This window comes from Arachis stenosperma, chromosome 1 (genome assembly GCF_014773155.1).
Source record: "Arachis stenosperma cultivar V10309 chromosome 1, arast.V10309.gnm1.PFL2, whole genome shotgun sequence".
In the NCBI taxonomy this organism is placed as follows: domain Eukaryota; kingdom Viridiplantae; phylum Streptophyta; class Magnoliopsida; order Fabales; family Fabaceae; genus Arachis; species Arachis stenosperma.
This window is the reverse complement of record NC_080377.1, coordinates 117,003,672-117,024,992: the sequence shown is the minus strand read 5'-3', so window position 1 is coordinate 117,024,992 and position 21,321 is coordinate 117,003,672. Positions and strand designations below refer to the sequence as shown.

The following is a 21,321-nucleotide window of genomic DNA, read 5'->3' as shown; positions in this document are numbered from 1 at the left end:
GATAACATACTTATTAACCATCTGTTTTGACCTAGGTCGAATTCTTTGATGAATCCAGCCCAATCAACTTCAAAAGAGTTAGCAAAAGGAGAATTCCACACAATGTGATTCATCTTAGCATTCAATTCTCCGTACCTAGTGTAATCTCCAAGCTTGAATTGTGACTTCTTCAGTTTGTGCCAGATGCATCATCGATGAACAGTATCCCATAGCACCTTCCTAATAGCACCGGCCATGGCCTTGCACTGGTGTATGATGATCTCCCTTGGCGCAGTCTCGACGCATCTCACCCATTGCGTGAACACCCACTCAAAATTAGGGATCTCCTCGCTCCTATGTAAAGCACAACCAAGAAGAGTAGATCATGCCTGCGAAAACACCAACAACAAATGATAGACCCAAAAACAAATTTAAAAAAATAACTACTTTTGTGATTGACCATAAGTATACAGACCTGTTTCTTCTGTAAGTGGTGTCGAACAACACCACATCTCCATAATATTCATACGAAGTCCTGCACCTTGCATCTACCAGAGTGCGCTCCTGAACTTATTAGCATCGTCAACATCTATGACATAAAAGAAGTTTGGATTGATCTCTTTCATTCGAACAAAATAATTCATCATCTCCTTAAAGTTTGCATTGTCATCAGCACATCAGAGTTTGCTTGTGATGTAATTTCTGACATTCTTTTCTAAAAAACTCAGGTTTGAAGACCCACCAACCTTGTTTGTCAGTGCTAGATATGTCTTGTTGGGTCTTATGCCAGTCTCGTCGTTATTCGTAATGACGCACTTAGCATGAATCGTGTACTCATGATAGTAGACCGCTTTCTTAGCTGAACAGGTGTGAGAATGCCTCAATTCTAATCTAGACATAATCCAACTTTCCTTCTCCCTGTCCAACATGACATACATCCTTACTCTGCATCTCGTAGCTGTAATTCTGTTTGTCCGAGTTGCTGCCTTCACCTGAGACTCCCAATAATCCTCTCGCGTGTAGTGAATAGATTGATTAATGGATATCTTTGATTCCTTCTACGTCTTGTCGAAATTCATGTTTCTGACTTTAGTTACGAAACCAACTTTCTTTTCATAATTTGCATTAAATTTCTGTACCAGAGGTAACAAATTAAAACACATTCTTATGACTAGGATTTCTTCTTCATTGATCCCACTATGATCTGGCAACTGTAATGTCAATTCACAAAGCCAAATACCAATTAAAACTAGCATTAACACACTAACTATAACATGGTAACAAATAATAAGGAATAATTCAAACCTCGTGTCTCAATTCCAACTCATCCTTTCTCATCACAATGACGTCGGTAATTTTCTCGACCTTTAATTAAAGACACCGAAAAAAACTTTTATCAACTTAAGATCATTATTATATAATGAACCACTCCAGTAAAAAATATCAAAAAATAGTGCAAACACACATGGGCTTCAAGCTTACTTTATTAATATCTCAACTAACCACATCACTGTACCAGATTTTTTCAAATAAATCAACTTAAGAAACATCTAATTAGCATGAATAAGAAACATTCACATAACACATTGTTATAAAATTTCATCCAATGCAAGACCATCCTATTCAACATACCTTAAACCCCTCTTGAATAACTTCACCCACACTCAATTCTTCATTGCCTTCATTTGAATTGATCAAGGTACTATTCGATCCGTCTTCCAGAGTTAAAAACTCCATAAACGATGCTTTTTTCCGGAAATTTTGCACCGCGACGGCATCTTCTTTGTGCAGGAAATGCTCGGCGTGATGGTCTTTGTGGGAGAACGGGAGCGTTATCGAATCGGGAACACAACTTGAACGACGCTCACGAACGTCATGGCCAATGGCGGCACGCACCGGGGAGAAGCGACGAGGGAACCACGAGTTGAATGATTTGATGGAGAGGGTGGGGGCAATTGATGTGCAGAATAGTGTAAGGTTGCACTGCAACCGGAAACGTCTTGCACCACGATCAATCGCAGCACCGCTAATGGCGACACGAACCGAGGGTTACCGAGAAGGGAGCGCTGGGAGGATGCCTTGGATGGAAGAGGTTGGTGCCTTTGCTGTTTGGATGAGAGAACCGATGCACGGCAGCCGTGGAGAGGGAGAGAGGATGAAGACTCGAAAGCGTTGAGTACATTTCTGTGATTTCCGTCGCAAGGTTCTGAACATATCATACCAAACCTAATTTTGGTATAGAAAACAATTAATAACAAATATTCTAAATTATAAATGAATAAAACTAATTAAGATAATTATAATTAATTAAGTTGTTCAATTTTTAGTTGGTTAGGAGTTAGTTCTATATACTTTTTCTTATGCAAAAGTTTTTTAACGAATAAAGAATTTGTTTGTATTTGATAATTAGAGAAAAAAAATATTTTTGGAACTGAAATTAGGCCACTAAATAAACGAAAGCACGAAATCTATTATATATTAAGATTACTAGTGTATGTTCCCGTGTCCTACACGGGATAATACATAAAATTATATAAATTTTTTTATCAAATTTAAAAAAAATATACATAATAATAATTATTATAAATATTTTACAATTTAAAAATATTAAAAACAATTAATATTTATTTTAATCAATTTAAATTTATTGAATGATCATCTCATTTGCCCGCTTAAGCAAGTATTTGTAGTTTGAATCTCGCCTTGTGTGTATCACAATCCATTAGTTAGCGACAGACCTTTAATAAATAAAATATCAATATGTGGTGGATTAATTCTCAACTTGCCAAGTTAGGAAATCCATAGAAAAAAAATTGTATTTGTCTTTAAAATATATTAATTTTTCATTAATAAAAATACTTATGAATTTTTGTCTTTGTTGAAATTTACTTGGGACAATTTTATTTATTACTATCGTATTCATTCTTGAAATCAAAATAATATGATCAACATTATTACTTGTTAAAACTTCACATTTTATGAAATAATTTTTAAATTTTCAAATTCATAAACTTATGTCATTACAAAATTTATTAGATCGATTAATATTTTTTGGTAATATGGTGTATCAAAACACCATCGTTGAGTATTAGTTAGTGTGAAAAGAAACCGATAGCAACTTTTGTTATTCAATATATAATTTATTCTATTGAAAAATAAATTAATATGGTAATGAGGACTCAGCGGATCGTGAAAAACCCACTTTCCATCCCTCATTCCTATTAAAAAAAAATGTTCCCGTTCTTTTTCCGTCGTTGCAAGTTCCTATTTAATTACCCCTTAGAGAACATATATCTCTTCGGGTATCTACGAATATTTTTTGAAAATTTTTAAAAAAATTAACACAAAAGACATAATATAATAAATCATAAAATAATCAATTCAATATAATTCAACACAATTTATAACATATTCGTTATGAAAAAATAACATTTTAAAAGGAAAAAATATAAAAAAATAATCCAACATAATAATATAACATATTTTTTTAGGACGATACTAAGCGACATAGTGACGGACTTGATGAGAGGTAGAGAAAGTGAGTTAGAGAGAGAGAGGATCAAAGCTGAGAATGAGTCTAGAAAAAAAAATTCGAATTGGAGACATAAATTAGGATTACTAAATTCAAGAAATGGATTTACGTATATATAAATTAGGATAAATTAATAATTTATATTCGCGTATATTTAATAAGTTTCGTGAGGCGGATACTTATGTCTGTTCCTCTATTAGGAGTGGCAAATGGGAAAGTCCGCCCTGTCTCGCCAAAAGCCCGCCCCACTTAGTAAGACGGTCTTGAATTTTCCCCCGCCCGCTTAATGATAGGCTGGCGGGATCTCTTTTTTTTATAAGACATTAAATATTAAACAATATACATAATTTCACAACAATTTCAATAAATTTATAATTTTTAAAAATATAAAAAATTATAATTTTTTAAATTCATATACATTAACATCTTTATAATTATAAATGTGTAATAAATATAATTATAAATATTTTTTTGAAACAAAATAATAAAACCAGCATTGTCCAAAGCAAAACAAATATTATCCAAAAAATAACTTAAAACTTCTTCAATTATAATCTTCATCATTTTGTAGATCAATAACATCATAGAAATTTGTAAAAAAATAGCTCTACCAAAATAAAAGTTTGGCCCAGCGGGAAAGTCTGCCCCACCCCGCCGAAGCCCGTCAAATTCCGTGGATTAGGCAGTGCAGGGTAGGCATGATTTTTAAGTTTGGTAGCCATAAATTTCCAGCCCAACCCGCATTTTTTGGCGGGTTATACGACCAGCTCGACAGATTTTGACCCGTTTGCCACTCCTAGTCCCCATTCATTTTCGCATGGCAGGTCGTGAGGATTTCAAGAGTCCCCATCTACCTCCAAAACGCGAGTAATCCCTGCAAATACCCGTTTCGGCTGTTTTTGTGATCATCTTTATTGCTAGCATTCATTGGTTCGTGACGTGGAGCTATTCTAGCCACTCAATAAATTCTTAGATAATCAAAGTTTAGGTTATATCATTTTTATAAAGTTACATGTATCCTTGTTATAACAATATTAATAAAAGATAAATGGATAAACACTAAACTATTGTTTGGATATAAGATAAAAAATAAGAGGAAAGAAAATGGAAAGAAAATATATTTTTTTGTGCTGTTTAGATGAAAAAAAATGAACGAAAAGAAAATAGAGAAAAAAATTTCTTTTGCTTGAATGGAAGGAAAAGTAAGAAGAGAAAAAATTATAATAGAGAAAAATTATATTAATATTTTTATATATTATACATAAATTATATTTCAAATGGTAAATCTGTATTTTTATCCATGTTTACACTTTTGAATCAGTTTTCTTCGCAACTTTGAAGAGAAAAAATTTACATGAGCTTCATATACACTTTTATGTTTTTCATGAAATTTTTTTGTTGAACCAAATAATGAAAAATTGATTTTTTCATCCATTTTCTTCTCCAGCATATTATTTCTCTACAAATTCTTCTAATCTAAACAATGTATAAATATGTCACATTTTTTATATATATAACAATAACGTTGATAAATCAAAGTCACCTTAAAATTACCTGAATCCCCTAAATTCAATAATGTTGCCTAGTTGTCTCCATTTAAATCGAATTTAATGAATTCGAATTAGGATAATAAGTAATAAATCTAATTTATATTTAATAATTTACCTCTAACTTATGGTAAAAATGTAAGATATGATGCCAAACAAAAAAACTAAAGCGTTATAATTTTTTTACTAACAAAAAAAATATTTTTTTCATTTTTTAGACACGTATCTATCTTTTTAAGTTATACATTTTGATTTATATTAATTAATGATAATTAAATGTAAAAAAATACTAATTAGTAAAGGAATAAAATTTAAGATAAACATGTCCTGAACAAATTGAAATAAAATAAAGACTTTTAATTATGATCATCAATTATAATTACATATATTTACTTCAAGATTTATACTTCAAAAATACAATATATTAATATTTTGTATTTTTATTTTTTAATTTTATACTATCACAAACATTAGTTACTCTCCAATAATGACAATACTTTAAAAAAAATAAACATAACTAAATTATCTTAAAATTATATAATAATTTTTAACATAACCAAAAAAATATACAATTACCTAAAATATAATATTTGTGTAGTAACTAAAATTTAATTGTCAATATAAAGTAATATATAATATCATTTCATAATCAAATAAGTGTTTAATCGAAGAATTTAATATTTATATAATAATATGACAAAATAAATTAAAGTTCGAAGTTAATCATAGCAAGCGTTCAAGTTTAAATTTTTATAAATTAATTTATTTGTGTTAAAGTGAATTGCGCAATAAAAAATTCATAAAAATTTCATATATTGAAGTAGACAATAATTTATTTGTAAATACAAAAAGTGTATTGAATAAGTAAGAAATTATTTTATTTTAATTTGGTCCATAATTCACATGATTTAAATTTAGCTCAATATATATGATTTGATTTGATTTGATTTAATTATTAGTTGAAAGTATCTCAGTTGTCTATTTTATTCATAGATTTATTATTTTAATGACTAATAAATTAATCAAACTAATTAATTAGTACACACAATAAATTTGGGTTAATAAATTTAAAAAAGTTAAATTAAAAATACTAACAGAATATTAAAATAAATAAATTAGAAAATACTACCAAATCAAATTGATATAAATTACAATAAATTATATAATATTTAAATATTTAATCAAATTAATTAGTTGATATAGTTAATTTATCGTAATAACTTATAGTTAATGAATTAAAAAAAAAATAAATCACAAAACATTCTCAGAAGCATGCTACGTCAGCTTCATCATTAAGTACAAAATTTAATTTTTTTATAATAGAATAGATAAATTTAAATGCGTACTATTATTCTTATTAAAATTATCTAATTATATTTATGCAACTTAAACTTTTAGAGAAGATTATTAATGACATCTTATTGGTCAAAAAACTTATTAATGACTCTAGAATCTAGATAACTTGATGTGAGTTTTTTTTTTATATTTTACATTAACTTTAGATAAAAAAATTAGTTCTAACACATAATTGAAAACTTAAAATGTAATTAATAAATTTTTTTTATCTATAATTATTAATAAGATATAATCTAGATATAATGAGAAATAAATAATATAAATAGAGATTTTGTATAATAGGTAGAGTTAAATTCAAGAATAACGATGTTTTTTAATTAATTTTTTTAATTTATTCAATAATAATAATAATAATAATAATAATAATAATAATATATTTGTCGAACTTAATTTAATTTTCTCGTAGACAATTTCTAATATATTTTATATTTATCTACATTAAAAAAAGAAAGAAATGAAGGATATATAATCTTTAATACGGTGCTCTTTTAGGTATTTAGAAATCTGAAAACAAAAAACAAAAAAAAAAACTTGAAAAACTAAATAGCCACCTAACTTTTCTTGCCCTCAATTCTATGATCTTACTCCCAAAATCCCGGGAGAGTAGAATATTGTTTAACTTGCTTTCGAATGCAATAGAGAAGAATATGCAACATCCATCTCGTCGCCGTTATTCCACCTGTCCAGTCACTACTGTTGTCGTGTCTGCTATGTCGCCGTGTGCGTTGCTATGCGTCATCCAATTTAATGAATTTAATTAGAATAAATAATAAATTATTTATTTTATTTTATATTTCATAAATGAAAAAAACCAATTCACTCATATAATGAATTACAATTAATGTAGTCTAATTAATTAAGTAATATAAATTTTAATAAATTATATTAATATTTAAATATCCAATCAAATCAATTAGTTAATATAATTAAGTCATTGTAATAAATTGTATTTAATGAGTTAAAATAATTAAATCGAGAAACACTCTCTGGAGTTTGCTACGTCAGCTTCATCATTAAGTGTAGAAACTCAATATTTATATAATAGAATAAATAAATAAAATAAATAAGTAAGTAAGTATTTGCACTATTATACTTTTTGAGTTCTTGTTCTACATGATGACTTAAGATATTTGTTTTGTATGTTAAATAATATAAATAATATTTTGTATCTTATATTCATTAAATATTGATATTAAGATGAAAAAATTATGCAATAAATTTTATAAATAGTAATTATAAAAATATAAATAATTATTTATTATATATAATAATTCTTGGTATACATAGGATCGGATCATGTATATATTAGGATATCTATTTTAATTATGTGAGTAATTATTGTTATTTTTAATTTTTTATTATAGAAAACAATTAATAACAAATATTCTAAATTATAAATGAATAAAACTAATTAAGATAATTATAATTAATTAAGTTGTTAAATTTTTAGTTGGTTAGGAGTTAGTTCTATATACTTTTTCTTATGCAAAAGTTTTTTAACGAATAAAGAATTTGTTTGTATTTGATAATTAGAGAAAAAAAATATTTTTGGAACTGAAATTAGGCCACTAAATAAACGAAAGCACGAAATCTATTATATATTAAGATTATTTAAAAATATTATTTATATATTAAAATTAGTTATTATATATTTTTATATAAATATATATAATTAAATTTATTTTAATGTATATTTTATATTTCAATGTATATTTTAGATTAAAAAAATAATTGAGTTTAATGTTTACCTAAAATTATAGATTATTTGGGTCACAAACTTGGTGATTGTTGTGTTGTACTAGTTTTCTTATTAGTAATAAGCCCAACCCATCATGGGTTCTTTTGGGTGTAAGATTTGACTGCTTTATTACACCAAGATTAAATTATAAATTACTTAAGTATACAATTTTTGTATAGATGTGTTCCTTCCAATAATGAGTGTTAAGAAGTGTACTCAATTTTTTTGTTGGGCCATGACAGCAGTGTACTCATTTTTTAGTGTTGGGCCTGGTCCATGAATCCCAGCCCAGTTATTCATATGCGAACTCCATCTCTGGGTAGATTAGTTGCTAGAAACAATGAAGAAGAAGCAGGAGCAGCATGCAGAGGCTGCATACGCCAAACGGAAACGGAAAAAGAAACTGAAACCCTCTGGTTTCGCTCTTCTTAGTCTTGAAGGTTCCGATTCCAATTCCATCTTCGGTTTGTTACTTGCATCTCTTACGAAGCACCACCGTCCCCTTATCAACAAATGCTTACTCACAATTCGCCCTTCCCTTCTCTCCCAATCCTCCTTCACGCCCATTCTAGCTCTCCTCCCTGCTCTTCTCAGCTCCAACTGCTCCGATATCGCGTGCCGCGCCGCCGATATCGTCGGCGCTGTCTCGCTCGTCTCCTTGGAGGCGAACGAGCAGGTTGCCTCCGATTCCCAGGCTCTTAAGGGTTTGATATCGCTGTTGGAGAGTCCCAAGAGAAAGGTTCTGTTATCTGCATGCAATGCGGTGTTGGATTTATCCGCCACCACCTTCGGCCAACGCCAGCTGCTCAAGTTTTATGCTTTGGAGAAACTAATGTAAGCATTTAAATTGAATCGGTTATGATTTTAGTTCTGATTGTATGATTGTGAAGATGAAAATTTATATGCTTGTTTGTGTGATGGTGAACTAAGTAGAGTAGCTAAACGGTTGGCATTCCTTAGGTATGTGTTTCTCCAGATTTTTAAGCGTGTAGAATCAGTCTCTCTGTGGTCTGAAGGAAATCGAAGTTTCGGCTCTCTTAAGATTGGGATTAAGGAAGATGAAGTTTCAGCTGGGTTTGTCAGTGCAACTGTTACTCTTATCAATACCTGTGAAGTTGAGCAACTGCAAAGTATCCCAAGAAGCCTTTCTGACGCATTTCTGAGGCTTTTAAAAGCGTTATGGACAAAAGTAAGTGATCAAGTGCTAATGAAAGCAGCTGTGAAATATAATGAAGGAGGTTACCTTTGTAAAAGCAACATTGGAGTTAGTAACCTTGCTGAAGCCATTTTTAGGCTTTCTGCTAATTCTTGTCGACTTACTGTCTCTATGCCGTTTGAAGTGATCAAAGCAGGACTTTTTGGAACAAGTGAGTCTAGTTTTGAAGATTTTTTATCAAACTACTGGGAAGTTTCGCCATTTCTGTTACATGGGACAGTGAATGATCCAGATGTCTATGATATGTTCAGCCCATTTAAAAAATCTTTGAGTTGGACAGGGTGTGCTCCTTCCCTTATTTCCTCAATTCTCCATAGTCTAGTGTCATGTTTTCCTATTGCCTCGGATGAACTGAACATCTTCAATTTTCTCAATGAGGTGAAAGACAGATTGGGTTGTCCCATAATCTATAAGCAGGATATAAGAGTTGTAAAAGCAGAATGGCAATCAAGAAAAGAGATGCATTATTTTCAGGATTTTCATCCAGGCTGCATTAAGGAACCTCAGTATTTTATGATTGATGATGTCTTGAAGTGTGTCCAAGCATATAAAGAGGGGTATACTATTGCCCTGCGTGGTTTGGAGTTTCGTTTTCAGAGCATTGCTGCTGTTGCAGAAACATTAGCGCTTATGTTTGGTCAACCTTCAGTAGGTGCCAATTTGTACTTAACGCCACCTAATTCTCAAGGGTTGGCTTGTCACTATGATGATCACTGTGTATTTGTATGCCAGATTTTCGGTTCTAAGCAGTGGACTGTATTCTCTCAATCCAGTCAGCTGTTACCACGGTTATATGATGATCTAAATGGTTCTGATATTGACTATACTAAAGCTGGAAAAAGGGAGTTCTTTCTCAAGGAGGGTGATGTGTTGTATATTCCCAGAGGTTTTCCTCATGAAGCTTACACAACCTCTGGAGATGGTTCTCCTGAGTTTTCTTTGCATCTTACACTTAGTATTGAGGTTGAACCTCCTTTTGAGTAAGTAAAATTTAACTTACTTCCCCCCGCTTGTTTTTTTTCCGCCCCTTCAAATTTGGTACTGATGGTTAACATATCTCTGATAATGTTATGCTTAGCATAATATTTATGTGTTCTTTTTGTACAGACTTTTCATGTTTAGGGTGATCCTGGTATGGGGTTAAAAATGGGGAATATAGCTTCACGCATGGGAAGAATTTTTTTTATTCTAGGCTTGGATCTGTTATGAAAATGAAAGTGCTGCTTTTCAAAATTGAAAATCTTGAAAGCAAAACAAGTATATGATGATTAAAATACAGAGAAAACCGTTCACAGGTTGCAGTTCCTTTTTACCTTGCATTTTTCTAAAGAGAGTTACTGCTACAATGGAGCTGAACTCAGTAATATTTTGCCAGTATAGAGGATACTATGAAACAGCTCATACTGAATCTTTCATGCCCATGCATGAAGTTTGTCTATATATTGTCAAATATAATGTGCCTATTGAAATGCAATTAATTAATCCTTTTAATGCTCAAAGAAATGATAGTAGAAAAATATATGCTTTCTTTCTTCTTCTTCTTTTCTCCCCATAAAAAGGATGCAATATTTATTGACAATACCATAATTTCATTTTGTTTACTCTCAATGGAAAACTAGAAATTATATTCTGAAAAAGGGAAGTATTATCTACACATATTCTTACTGGTCTTGATTGTTATATTTGGCAAACACACTCAATCTCAGAAATCACAATCAATTAACCGTTATATAATAGTTAGGTCTTGATGTTCTTGTCCCATAGTCAAAGTTGGTCCATCTTTAATTAGTTATCTCTACTATGCCCTTCTGTCCTTCAAAATGACCATAAGTTTGATTAGTTGGTTATCAAATAAAGATGGGAGTAAGGGACATCCTGTTAATCAAATCAATAATTCCTCATGGTCTGATTTGTTGTAACATCAGAAGTCCTACCTGTAGCAAGATTGTTTAAGTACTCAGATTTTTCGTTGATGCCAAGAGTCATGATTCATTCTTTTCTCGTTGATTTATCCTTTTCTTCCCACAAAGTTGAGCATGTATAATATTGACTTATTATAAAATTCATTTATTTTATGATAGATGCTTTTCCTTTTCTTACCTTTCCTTTGAGCAGAAAACTGAAACAATGCATGTGGAATGACCCACACTGAAGTCAATTATTAAAATTAGATAACTGTGTCTGCAGGACATAGGGTCAAGATTTCAGAGTTCAGACCCATGTCTTTGGAAAGTTCGTTCATAGATCAGCATTTTTGGTCACTTAATCTAATAATGATTCTATGTCAATTATTTCCTATTTGCAATCTTTTATTCTGCTGTTGGTGTGTTCTCAGAAAGGCCACATGAGAGCGTGAAGTTCGGAATTTACTCAGTTTGGTTTATGAGATATGTACAACTACTTTATGTTATTTGGTATTTGGGAAGATAAATCATTAGGATTTCCTAAATTTATATTGAATTGTCTTCTACTACTTTATTATAATTTCCATACCCAATGATTTCAGGAAGTTGGGTATCTTTTTTTTTTGGGGAGGGGGGGGGGGTGTGGTTAATTTTACTTTACCATGCTTTGATTTTGATAAATGCAAGATTCTTCTTACTACTTAACGTTCGCAATATTGTCTTGATGTTTAAATTAATTTGTTATATCTCTGATGATTTGTTATATGAGTTTCACTTATTATATTCGGATTTCATTTATAGGTGGGAAGGAATAATACATTTTGCACTTCATTGCTGGGGTGAATACCAGAAAAGACCTTGTTTTGATGGCTTGAACTCTCTGTCTCAAAAACTTCATCTTGTGTCTGTTAATCTGTTACATGTTGCTATCGGGATCATTGGCAATTTGGATTCTAGCTTTCGGAAAGCATGCTTAACTGCTGCATTTACCTTGCAGCCAGATGTTTATAATAGGATTTCTCAGTGTCAGAAAAATTATTTTTTGCTCTTAGTTGATAAAGTTCGTACTGAATCTAGATTCTTGGAAGTGCTGAATAGCATAGAGGTTGCAGTTCAGAAAAATGAAGACCCATTTCAACAAATTCGATGGCTTTGGGTTCATCTGGAAAAGGGGACCAGTGATGTATATAAAAATAAATCTTCGATGATTGAAGACGTACTCTCTCTGTGCGACCAACACAAGGATGAATTAGAAGCTGCTTTTGTTAATTTAATTTCCAGGTTTTGTAGTGAGGTGGTATTTGAGGATGTAGTAACTAGGCACATGCTGCTACTTCAGAAGTATAGCAAGATTAGAAAACAATATATTGATGGTATGGTTTCACTTCATGATAAATTATAGTATAACCGTTTTATTTTTTTTATCTAATTTTCCACTGGCTGGTTCAGGGATATCTTATAAACCTCGTGGAATGTCTTGATGTTAATAGTTTTGTAGTTGCCAACTGGTCATATTTGGCATGTTTCGATAAGTTCTATAGCATAGTTGTGGATGTGTTCTTATAGGATGGTTGTGTGTGGATAAATTGAATAAACAACATAAGCAATGAAAATGTATCATGTAATCTTAGCATATAAACTACAGTTGATCTTTCCATATAGTGAGCATCACATTTCATATGAATAAAAACTAGGATACATAACTGCATTTATCTCTCACCAAGCAAAATTAAAACTGCAGCCTATGGTGTGGGATGTTTAGGAGTTGGATGAGTTGTTACTCCATGGTAATCTGTATGGTAGACAAGATCACGAGGAGGAACGTAACCGTCGCTGGTAAGTATTACTTCCATGGAATCTTCTTTGGCCGGGTTACTTTCCATTGCCTCATCTGCTGCCTGCATTTTATTAGCAGTATTATAGAATGAATATCTGGTTTTTGCCTTATAAGAATGAATATGCTGCATCCTGTATCTGATATAAACTGAACCTTTGGTTTTCACTCTTTACAGTCTTAGGTAATTAAACAGGTACAAACATACCTGGATTTCATGGTGCATGTGATCTTGGGCAATGCCTGAAATACCTAACTTCCGAGATGGCATCACATCTTGAGAATAGCTTGTGTGTTGAGAGAGAAGTAGGGAGAATATGAGAAGGCAGTATAGGAGGAAGATTGAGGAACTCATCGTGTGATCACTCTGAAAATTAAGGTTGCCACCCATAGGGCAAGTTATTGCATTACTTTAAGAAGGCATTATATAGAAGAGCATGCCAGAGAGGAGAGAGAGTATGCAATTATTGGTTGAGGAGCTGGGGAAACATGTCTGAACCCTTATGTGCCCACGGTTCTGTTACTTGTGTTGGACTAGCCTGCCTATTTTCCTTTCAATCACCCTTTTTACTCGCTCCTCTCTCATAGTATATGGGTTTTTCTTTTCTTCTCCTGATATTACAGTCAGAGCAGGTAAACAAAGCAAATCAGTTCATTTCACGTGCACGTCTCGTGCCAAAAGAAACCAATCACACTGCTTATGATCAATCCCATGTTTTGTCGTCAACAATAAATACTAGTTGTGATATGCCACCCCTTTGGCTGCTATATTTATATTGATCTCTCACCCTCTCATTGTCTTGCAGATTTTGTTGTGATCTTAGACACTTGTTGATTGCTGCCATATCCGTTTGTACCTTCATTTCATTTTCAGCAAGATTATTGAGCTTCCGGCAACCAGCATATCCATTCAATACATCATCCTAAATAATTCTAATTGGAGTAGAGAGGTGGCTATAGTTTCATAATTAAAAGCAATGTGTCACGAATCAAATTAACTTACGTCATCAAGCCAATACATGATTTTATCTTTATTTCACGCACTACTAATTCAAACAAAGCATGATCTCCAAATCAACGGTAGTTTATGTATTGAAATTGAGGAGCTAGATAGGATCATGTTTGTACTAAAGTTGTGGCGCATGTTCCGTTAAAGGCATTTCAATCATGCTGAAAAATTGATGAGTAGCATAATGATCGTCTGAGTAAAAGGTTAAGAGTGGAGCAAGTAGTGCATGAAAATGACCAGTTTGGATGTACTTGCTTCTAGTTCATGACTTTCCATGACCAAATTCAGAAAGAGTATAACCCAAAATCAGAGCAACATAGGCAGGTTCACGCTTGGAATCTGAAACTAGCAGACATGTTATGTCCGCTTTGGGTCCACACCCACATGGATCATCAATTTTTTTTTTTTTGTTAAGAGGGATTAGACACAATCCTAGACATTACAAATTCACTTACGCCACACAAATACAATATTAAGGATTCTATCCACTACTTAACACCAGCCAAATTTTAAACTCGGGTGTACTCATTCCAAAGTATAGAAGATGATCACTAGACCAAGGCCTTGCGTGCTATGAGTTATGAAATTAAGGGTGCCTCACCTAACGGGATAACAATAACATGAACCCTCATGGCCTGAAGTGACTACACAACTAAAATGATAAAACTTAATTTGGATTCAAAATGAATACTATACTAGTATATGACCCCGGAAAAAGAAAAATGGAGAACTTGCACTTGTTCTTTCCTTTTGAAATGTTATTGTCCTTACACAACTTTAACACCTTACATTTTCACAAGTGGGGTCATCAACTTCATTCAAGGTACACTCATGAGTCATGGGGTTCTTAGGTTAGGCCCCACTGACCCAAAAACTCCCGAATTGATGAAATGAAATACTTGTACTTAAAACTTTGGTAAGATATCCTCACGTATGATATAACATTTCTCTAGTAAAAAACTGTTGATAAATAAATGGCACGGTAACAGTAGTAGCAACTAGCAACGGTAGGTCGGCACAAAACTGAGTTTTGCGGGCTACAACAAAAACTGTCGCAAATAGTTAGGATCGTACGTGTACGTCGCTTTACCTCTGCCGCCAGCTGCTTCAATAAATGAATGCTTTTTCTGCCAAAAGTTTAACCGCTATTCTTATTAGGGATAGGGATAGGGATTAGGGGAACCTCACCCTCTTAATCTAATAAGGTAATATATCACTTTTTATTTTTTAATATGTGATTAAGGGCTATTTAGTTTTGATCAATACTCAATTCAAATAATAAAGAGAATCATTATAAATGAAAAATTTTGACTAAAGTGACCGTAATGAATGTCTTTAAATTATTTGTTAGAAAATCCTTAATTAAATAATGATAACTGTCGAATAATGGGTACACATGCCTTTCAAATTTCAATGTTAACCCAAAATCAGTTTTGCCTTTGGCTTGGGTAACACACTGTTCAGCCGTTTCTTGAGTACCGAATAATTTGACTACTATATGGAAACGCTAAACCTCCATCAGTATGGTCCAACCTCAATAATTAACAATTAAAACTTAATTACTAATTAGCATTAAATTAACATTCTGTTTCACTAAAATGCCCCTCATTCTCTATCTTGCACATGGAAAGCATGCCTTCTAATATGGGGAATATTGCTATTGCTACCGCTACCGGGACCAATGTTCGGTTAAAACAGTTACATAGCATCTTTCATTATTTGGTTTTAATTTTTCTGTTCAAATTTTTTTCTGTTTAATACTTGAAATATTATTATTTGTGTCATTGTGTGACAATAAGTACGTCAATAATATATTTTTGACGTTAATTTAATGAATAAAAGAAAAGTTAAGAAATGTGATCGTGTTCGAAAGAAAATTATTTGATATTAAATCGGTAAATACAGTGTTTTAACTTATAGGTAGTAGCACACCTAACCTTTACTTTAATTTACTATTTATTTAATTAATTAAATTGGTAGTCTAATAATAAGACTAAGAGTCTTGTATGTATGTGATTTTTGAAAATTGAATGATAGAGTTGAATAGAAGGCAATAACTTAGCGTCAGTGACAAGTATTTATACCCATAACAGCTTATTAGACCCCTATTATTTTACTCTCTGTTGGTGATTATGATGTTATCATCTACTAATAATAATAGAGTGATGAAGATGGAAGATGATGCAGAAGAAGAAGAAGAAGAATGCATGACTGGGCTTTCTCTTGCTCTGGCGGGAACAGTAGTGCCAAACAAGAAGAAGAACAAGCCTCTTATGGTTTCCCTTCATCAGAAGAAATTCTGTTCTACTCATCAGAGAATCGATGATGATGGAGGACACCACCACCACCATCACAACAACAAGAAACTCAGGCTTACAAAGGAGCAATCAACCATGCTTGAAAACAGCTTCAACCAGCATACCACTCTTAATTCAGTATGTATTTATATTCTTAAACTAAATCCACAAATAAATTCCTAAAAATTTATAAATTTTGAAGAAAAGAAATATAAATAAAGTCTTTCACAATAATAAAAATAAGGAAAAGTCTAGGGGCCAGCAGTTTTATTGAATTTTGGCCAGCATGTAACCAGCAGAGAAAGGTGAGCCATTAGATGAAATTTCACACCAATCTCATACCATCAAATCATCATTGATGGCTAGTTGATGGCTAACAATCACAAAAATTGCTGGCCCCCTAGCATTGCTCTAAAAATAGTTATCATGAAAGACTTTATTAGTATATTTTTTTTAATTCATTCAGTATTATATTTGTTGCACTGCGAAGCAATCAACTTGATAATTGGTTGCAAATGCAGGCGCAGAAAAAATCACTTGCTGAAGAATTGAATCTAAAGACAAGACAAATTGAAGTTTGGTTTCAGAACAGAAGAGCTAGGTTAGTGAGGATGAGGTGGTTAATTAATAATTAAGAAATAGTTGAATTAATTTATGAATTATTTTGATAATCAGGACGAAGCTGAAACAGACGGAGGTGGATTGTGAGTTGTTGAAGAAACGGTGCCAAAGTTTAACAGATGAGAACCGAAGGTTGAAGAAGGAGTTGGAGGAAGTAACTGCTGCACTCAAAGCTACAACAACAACAACAACATCGCCACCATCATTATACATTCAACACTCCAAAGCTTCACCGGCTACCACTCTCACTATGTGTTCTTCATGCCACAAACTGCTCCTTCCAAATTCAAATTAAACCCACTCAATAATAGAATAGATTAACTATACCTAGCTAGGTCGTTGCTTCTCTTTTTTAGTTCATTATAATTTACAATGCAAGTTCATCAAATCTTAATTAATTAATTAATTCATCATCTTAAGTGTTTGAATGGTTGAAAGTTGAAACCCAAAAAGAAGAAAGAATTCCCATAAGTGAGTCCATTAATTAGAATGAAACTAGGGTTCGATTCAAGGTTGGAATATTGAATGAATCTGCGGAGCTAGACAACATTTCGTTATATACTGGTCATCCATGACGCACCATCGAAATTAGTATATGAAATTAGTCTCACGTTAAAAAAATAAAAAAAATATTTATAAAATAAAAAATTCATTAAGTTATTAAACTTAGTACTAAGCTATTACTAGAAATTAAAGGATTGAGAGAGAAGTTCATTCCATGTGAAAACGTGTTAACTATTTCTATCTTGATGTCATGTTGAAACCAAGTCCTGTTAATTAATCTTTGACTTTGATTTTCTGTTTGACGAGTTTGCATTATAATGACATGTACATAACGTATGCCGGCTATATAACTCTATATTACTTTTCTCTTAGCTTATATCTTTACTCTTTAACAATAACAACTAAGATTCTATTGGTATTAATCTTTGAAAATCTATATCAATTAAGCTAGTGATAAGTTACTAATAAATTGTATATTATATTATTGGTGTGCTTATATTCGGTTATTGAACCAATTCTGCATTAGTTGGTCCAAAACCATAAGAGTGGTTACCAATTAATTAAGCTAAGTGCCAATACTTCTAATCTAAAAATATAATAAAATCATTACCAATAGATTTAAGATGACATTACAGTATTATACACCATACATACATATGCATGGCGGTGCAAAAAGGTAATAGAGAAATTTCATAAGCGCGTTTTAGTGGGGTCATGGGCTAGCTAACCAAGGTGGATTAAGAATTGTTCCCTATCCCAAAACACCTATAAAATACTAAAATCAAAGAGACCAATAATATTAAACTGCACCAAAGAATAAGGTAGTCAAAATATCTGTATCTTTCTAGTTTTCATCCTAAGTACTAAATCCCCTTATCAGATCATATTATTAATTAAAAATTAGAAGAAAACAAATTATTAATTAAGAAACTTTTTTCCTATACATGCTTTTAATATTGACCCCTTTAATATAATATAGACATTAATGAAAGAGCTTAAAAACATTCTATTTTTTGTTTCTTAAGCAATTCCTCTAAGAGTGCATGTGGTTGACATTTTTTGTTATACAAAGAAGACCTCACCAATTCTATGGGCATATTATTATATATAATTTTTGTACTATACTATACTATATATTACTTTGTCAACTAATACTATATTTGAAAAGGACCCATAATTATTTAGTTGACCAAGCATAAGTAGTTTCAACTGACTACAAATAATTAAACATTCTGCATTATTTCTGCCAACTTTAGCCCAAAAGATGAGCAAGCGTTACAAATTAAAGTCTTAAACCATAATTAATTGATATAGCTAGTATCATAATGGCTATTATGAATTGGTTTGTAACTTAAATAGTAGCAGTAGCATATATACTTAATCTTCTTGTGTCAGTATTAACCATTAGTTATGACTGTCATGTCATAAACAAGTACACTGAATTATTAAATCTTATAGACTAGTTAGTAGTAACTCAAAAAGTTATGATTTACTGATATGAACGCAAAATAAAAAAAAAATGTAGGCTTGAAATTAATGAAATAAATTATGGACATATAAAAAATTTAAGTAAAATTGATAAAGCATATCAGGACGTGATATTTACATGCATATTTTTCATGCTGAGAAAACCATCTCCTGTCCTTTTTGCATGTGTCTACTTTTTTGACACATAAAATTCCATAGATTTCGAAACCATCATGTCCCCATAAAAGGCATGAAGAATGGCTATGGCTGGTTTAAGCAATTGTCGAATTTCAATAATGGGTAAGGAGGCATATAGGATAAGATACTTGAACCTTATCCAATGGTTTCTGCCATTAACTGAATTGTTTTTTCGTGATGGACTAAATTATTTTAAAATATATTTAGGGGGATTCATTAAATATCACTATAAAAATAGTTAAGAGTTTCAATATAATTATGCCCGTGGAATTTTTGGAAAAAGATAAACTTGACCAAATCGTTGAACAAGGATTCTTCCAACATGATTATCCAAGAAGGACCCATTTCCCACTGAACAAAATTTCGAGGCTGATAGCTTGGGATTCAAGCTAGGTCCTCCTTCTCTGTTTAACCCTTTTAATTTGACTTTTTCCCTTGTACAACGCCACATTATCATAAATGCTGTTAAGCCATAATGATAATGGATTATTAGATTATTTTATCTATTGAAAAATCACTTCACCATGTTGAATATAAAATTGGATTTTGTTATTTGTGTCATAAAAATATTGATTAAGCATCTCATAAAAAAAATATTTTAATATTATTTATTATAAAAATAATTTTTTATATTTTTTATTTATTAAATATATAAAAAATATTAAAATATTTTTTTTAATGGTATGCTTAACTAATATCTTTATAGCACTGTATAGCAAAACTCTATAAAATTGTACCATTGATTAATAAGGTGATGTTGGCTAAAATATATACTAAAGATAAAAATTAGTTAATTTGTATCTTAAAAGGTACATGTTAAGAGTACATTAATGACAAAATTTAAATTTTAATGTATTAATTTTTTTTAAAATTAAATTTTTAATAATTTTTAGTCAGATATTTTTTTATGGTATTTTTAAAATGTGCTCTTAGGATATAAGTTAGTAAAATTTTTAAAAATATTATGAGTAAAATTTTTTAAATTTTGTCTTATAAATATCACAAACATATTAAAACTTAAATTTTATTATTATTATTTTTATTTATAACATTAACATGTTAGCTAAACCTTAATATGCGAATTAAATTCTTATAGTAAATTTATTTTAAAATTTTGATATTTAATGAATTTCATTTCAAACTTTATATGATTAATGAAATATAGTTGGCCTCTTCTTTTTATTTTCAATACATGGGTACTTTTCAATTGAATAATAACACAAACAAGATTTGGCTTGCTTCATGGAAATATGAATACATAGGCTCATAAGATTTGCGTTGAAAAATTAGTATGGTTCCAGAAAAAGTCCGGTTTTGACATTTAACTCTCTGAACTTGACTAGATGCTTATAGTAATGATATAATAATGGCTATATTGCAGAGAGTGACCTCTGCGCACCAAGAATTTAGTCAACTTTGCGAAAACATTGAATCAAATTATTGAATACGTAGACATAGGATCACAACTTAGATTTGAGTATAGCCCCACCAAAAATCGCTACCCTCCTACCCATAATGATGCCACTTAACGCAATTTGATATTGGTCTTGTATAACAAATAGTTTTTGGTAACTTGTTAAGATTTTTAAAAGAAAAATTAAACTTTTATAAAGGGAATTAAATATTTGATATATCTAATACATAAAAAAAACTTTGAAATATACATCTTTAACTCCTCCTTTTTAAAATAAAATTATTGTTGAGTTTTTGCAACTTGTGTTTACTCTCCTTGGCTGTCGTAGCAGTCATGTTAATTTGATGTGCAACATTTTTGGATTCTTCCCAAGGCACAACTGATTAAGTCTAAATACAGATGTTATATTGTATTGTATCTATAAGTAAGATCAGATCTCAAAGGGTGGTGGGTCAATATTGCAGGATTTTTTTTGTCTAATAAGCTCCGATTTGTTAAATTTTCTGTGAAAAAATATGTGCATAAATATTTTATTGTGTTTAGTAAATAAAGATATTTATATTTGTAGTTTTTAAAAATTAAGTGTGTTTTTTACAAGCATTTAATGAGGTATCTTTTAAAATTAAGTTGTATTTATTAAAATAAAAAAATTTAATATAAACTTATATATTAATAAATATTTAAATTTATGCTTAGTTAAATTAT

General features: G+C 31.0%; 3 protein-coding genes across 3 annotated transcripts; 2 read left to right on the top strand and 1 right to left on the bottom strand.

The window, feature by feature from the left end:
• The first annotated feature begins 8,492 nt into the window (after positions 1-8,492).
• LOC130984525 (uncharacterized) lies at positions 8,493-12,696 on the top strand. Its single transcript, XM_057907592.1, has 3 exons — positions 8,493-8,986; positions 9,113-10,348; positions 12,074-12,696. The coding sequence occupies exons 1-3, from the start codon at positions 8,493-8,495 to the stop codon at positions 12,672-12,674; spliced, it is 2,331 nt and encodes a 776-aa protein (XP_057763575.1). The 3' UTR covers positions 12,675-12,696.
• Positions 12,697-12,770: 74 nt separating this feature from the next.
• Positions 12,771-13,763, bottom strand: LOC130943653 (uncharacterized). Its single transcript, XM_057871628.1, has 2 exons — positions 13,315-13,763; positions 12,771-13,170 (listed from the first exon to the last, which is right to left on the bottom strand). Exons 1-2 carry the CDS (start codon positions 13,495-13,497, stop codon positions 13,015-13,017), a joined length of 339 nt encoding a protein of 112 aa, XP_057727611.1. The 5' UTR covers positions 13,498-13,763; the 3' UTR covers positions 12,771-13,014.
• Positions 13,764-16,312: 2,549 nt separating this feature from the next.
• Positions 16,313-17,405, top strand: LOC130951509 (homeobox-leucine zipper protein HAT3-like). Its single transcript, XM_057880527.1, has 3 exons — positions 16,313-16,550; positions 16,934-17,013; positions 17,088-17,405. The coding sequence occupies exons 1-3, from the start codon at positions 16,323-16,325 to the stop codon at positions 17,326-17,328; spliced, it is 549 nt and encodes a 182-aa protein (XP_057736510.1). The 5' UTR covers positions 16,313-16,322; the 3' UTR covers positions 17,329-17,405.
• Positions 17,406-21,321: the final 3,916 nt, after the last annotated feature.

Bases quoted from the DNA above. Each gene is read 5' to 3' on its own strand.
- LOC130984525 (XM_057907592.1), top strand. From the start codon at position 8,493: ATGAAGAAGAAGCAGGAGCAGCATGCAGAGGCTGCATACGCCAAACGG. The intron at 8,987-9,112 runs GTAAGCATTTAA...GGCATTCCTTAG, and splicing joins TATGCTTTGGAGAAACTAAT to GTATGTGTTTCTCCAGATTT. The intron at 10,349-12,073 runs GTAAGTAAAATT...TTTCATTTATAG, and splicing joins GAGGTTGAACCTCCTTTTGA to GTGGGAAGGAATAATACATT.
- LOC130951509 (XM_057880527.1), top strand. From the start codon at position 16,323: ATGACTGGGCTTTCTCTTGCTCTGGCGGGAACAGTAGTGCCAAACAAG. The intron at 16,551-16,933 runs GTATGTATTTAT...TTGCAAATGCAG, and splicing joins AGCATACCACTCTTAATTCA to GCGCAGAAAAAATCACTTGC. The intron at 17,014-17,087 runs GTTAGTGAGGAT...TTTGATAATCAG, and splicing joins TTTCAGAACAGAAGAGCTAG to GACGAAGCTGAAACAGACGG.
- LOC130943653 (XM_057871628.1), bottom strand. From the start codon at position 13,497: ATGGGTGGCAACCTTAATTTTCAGAGTGATCACACGATGAGTTCCTCA. The intron at 13,171-13,314 runs GTATGTTTGTAC...AATAAAATGCAG, and splicing joins ACATGCACCATGAAATCCAG to GCAGCAGATGAGGCAATGGA.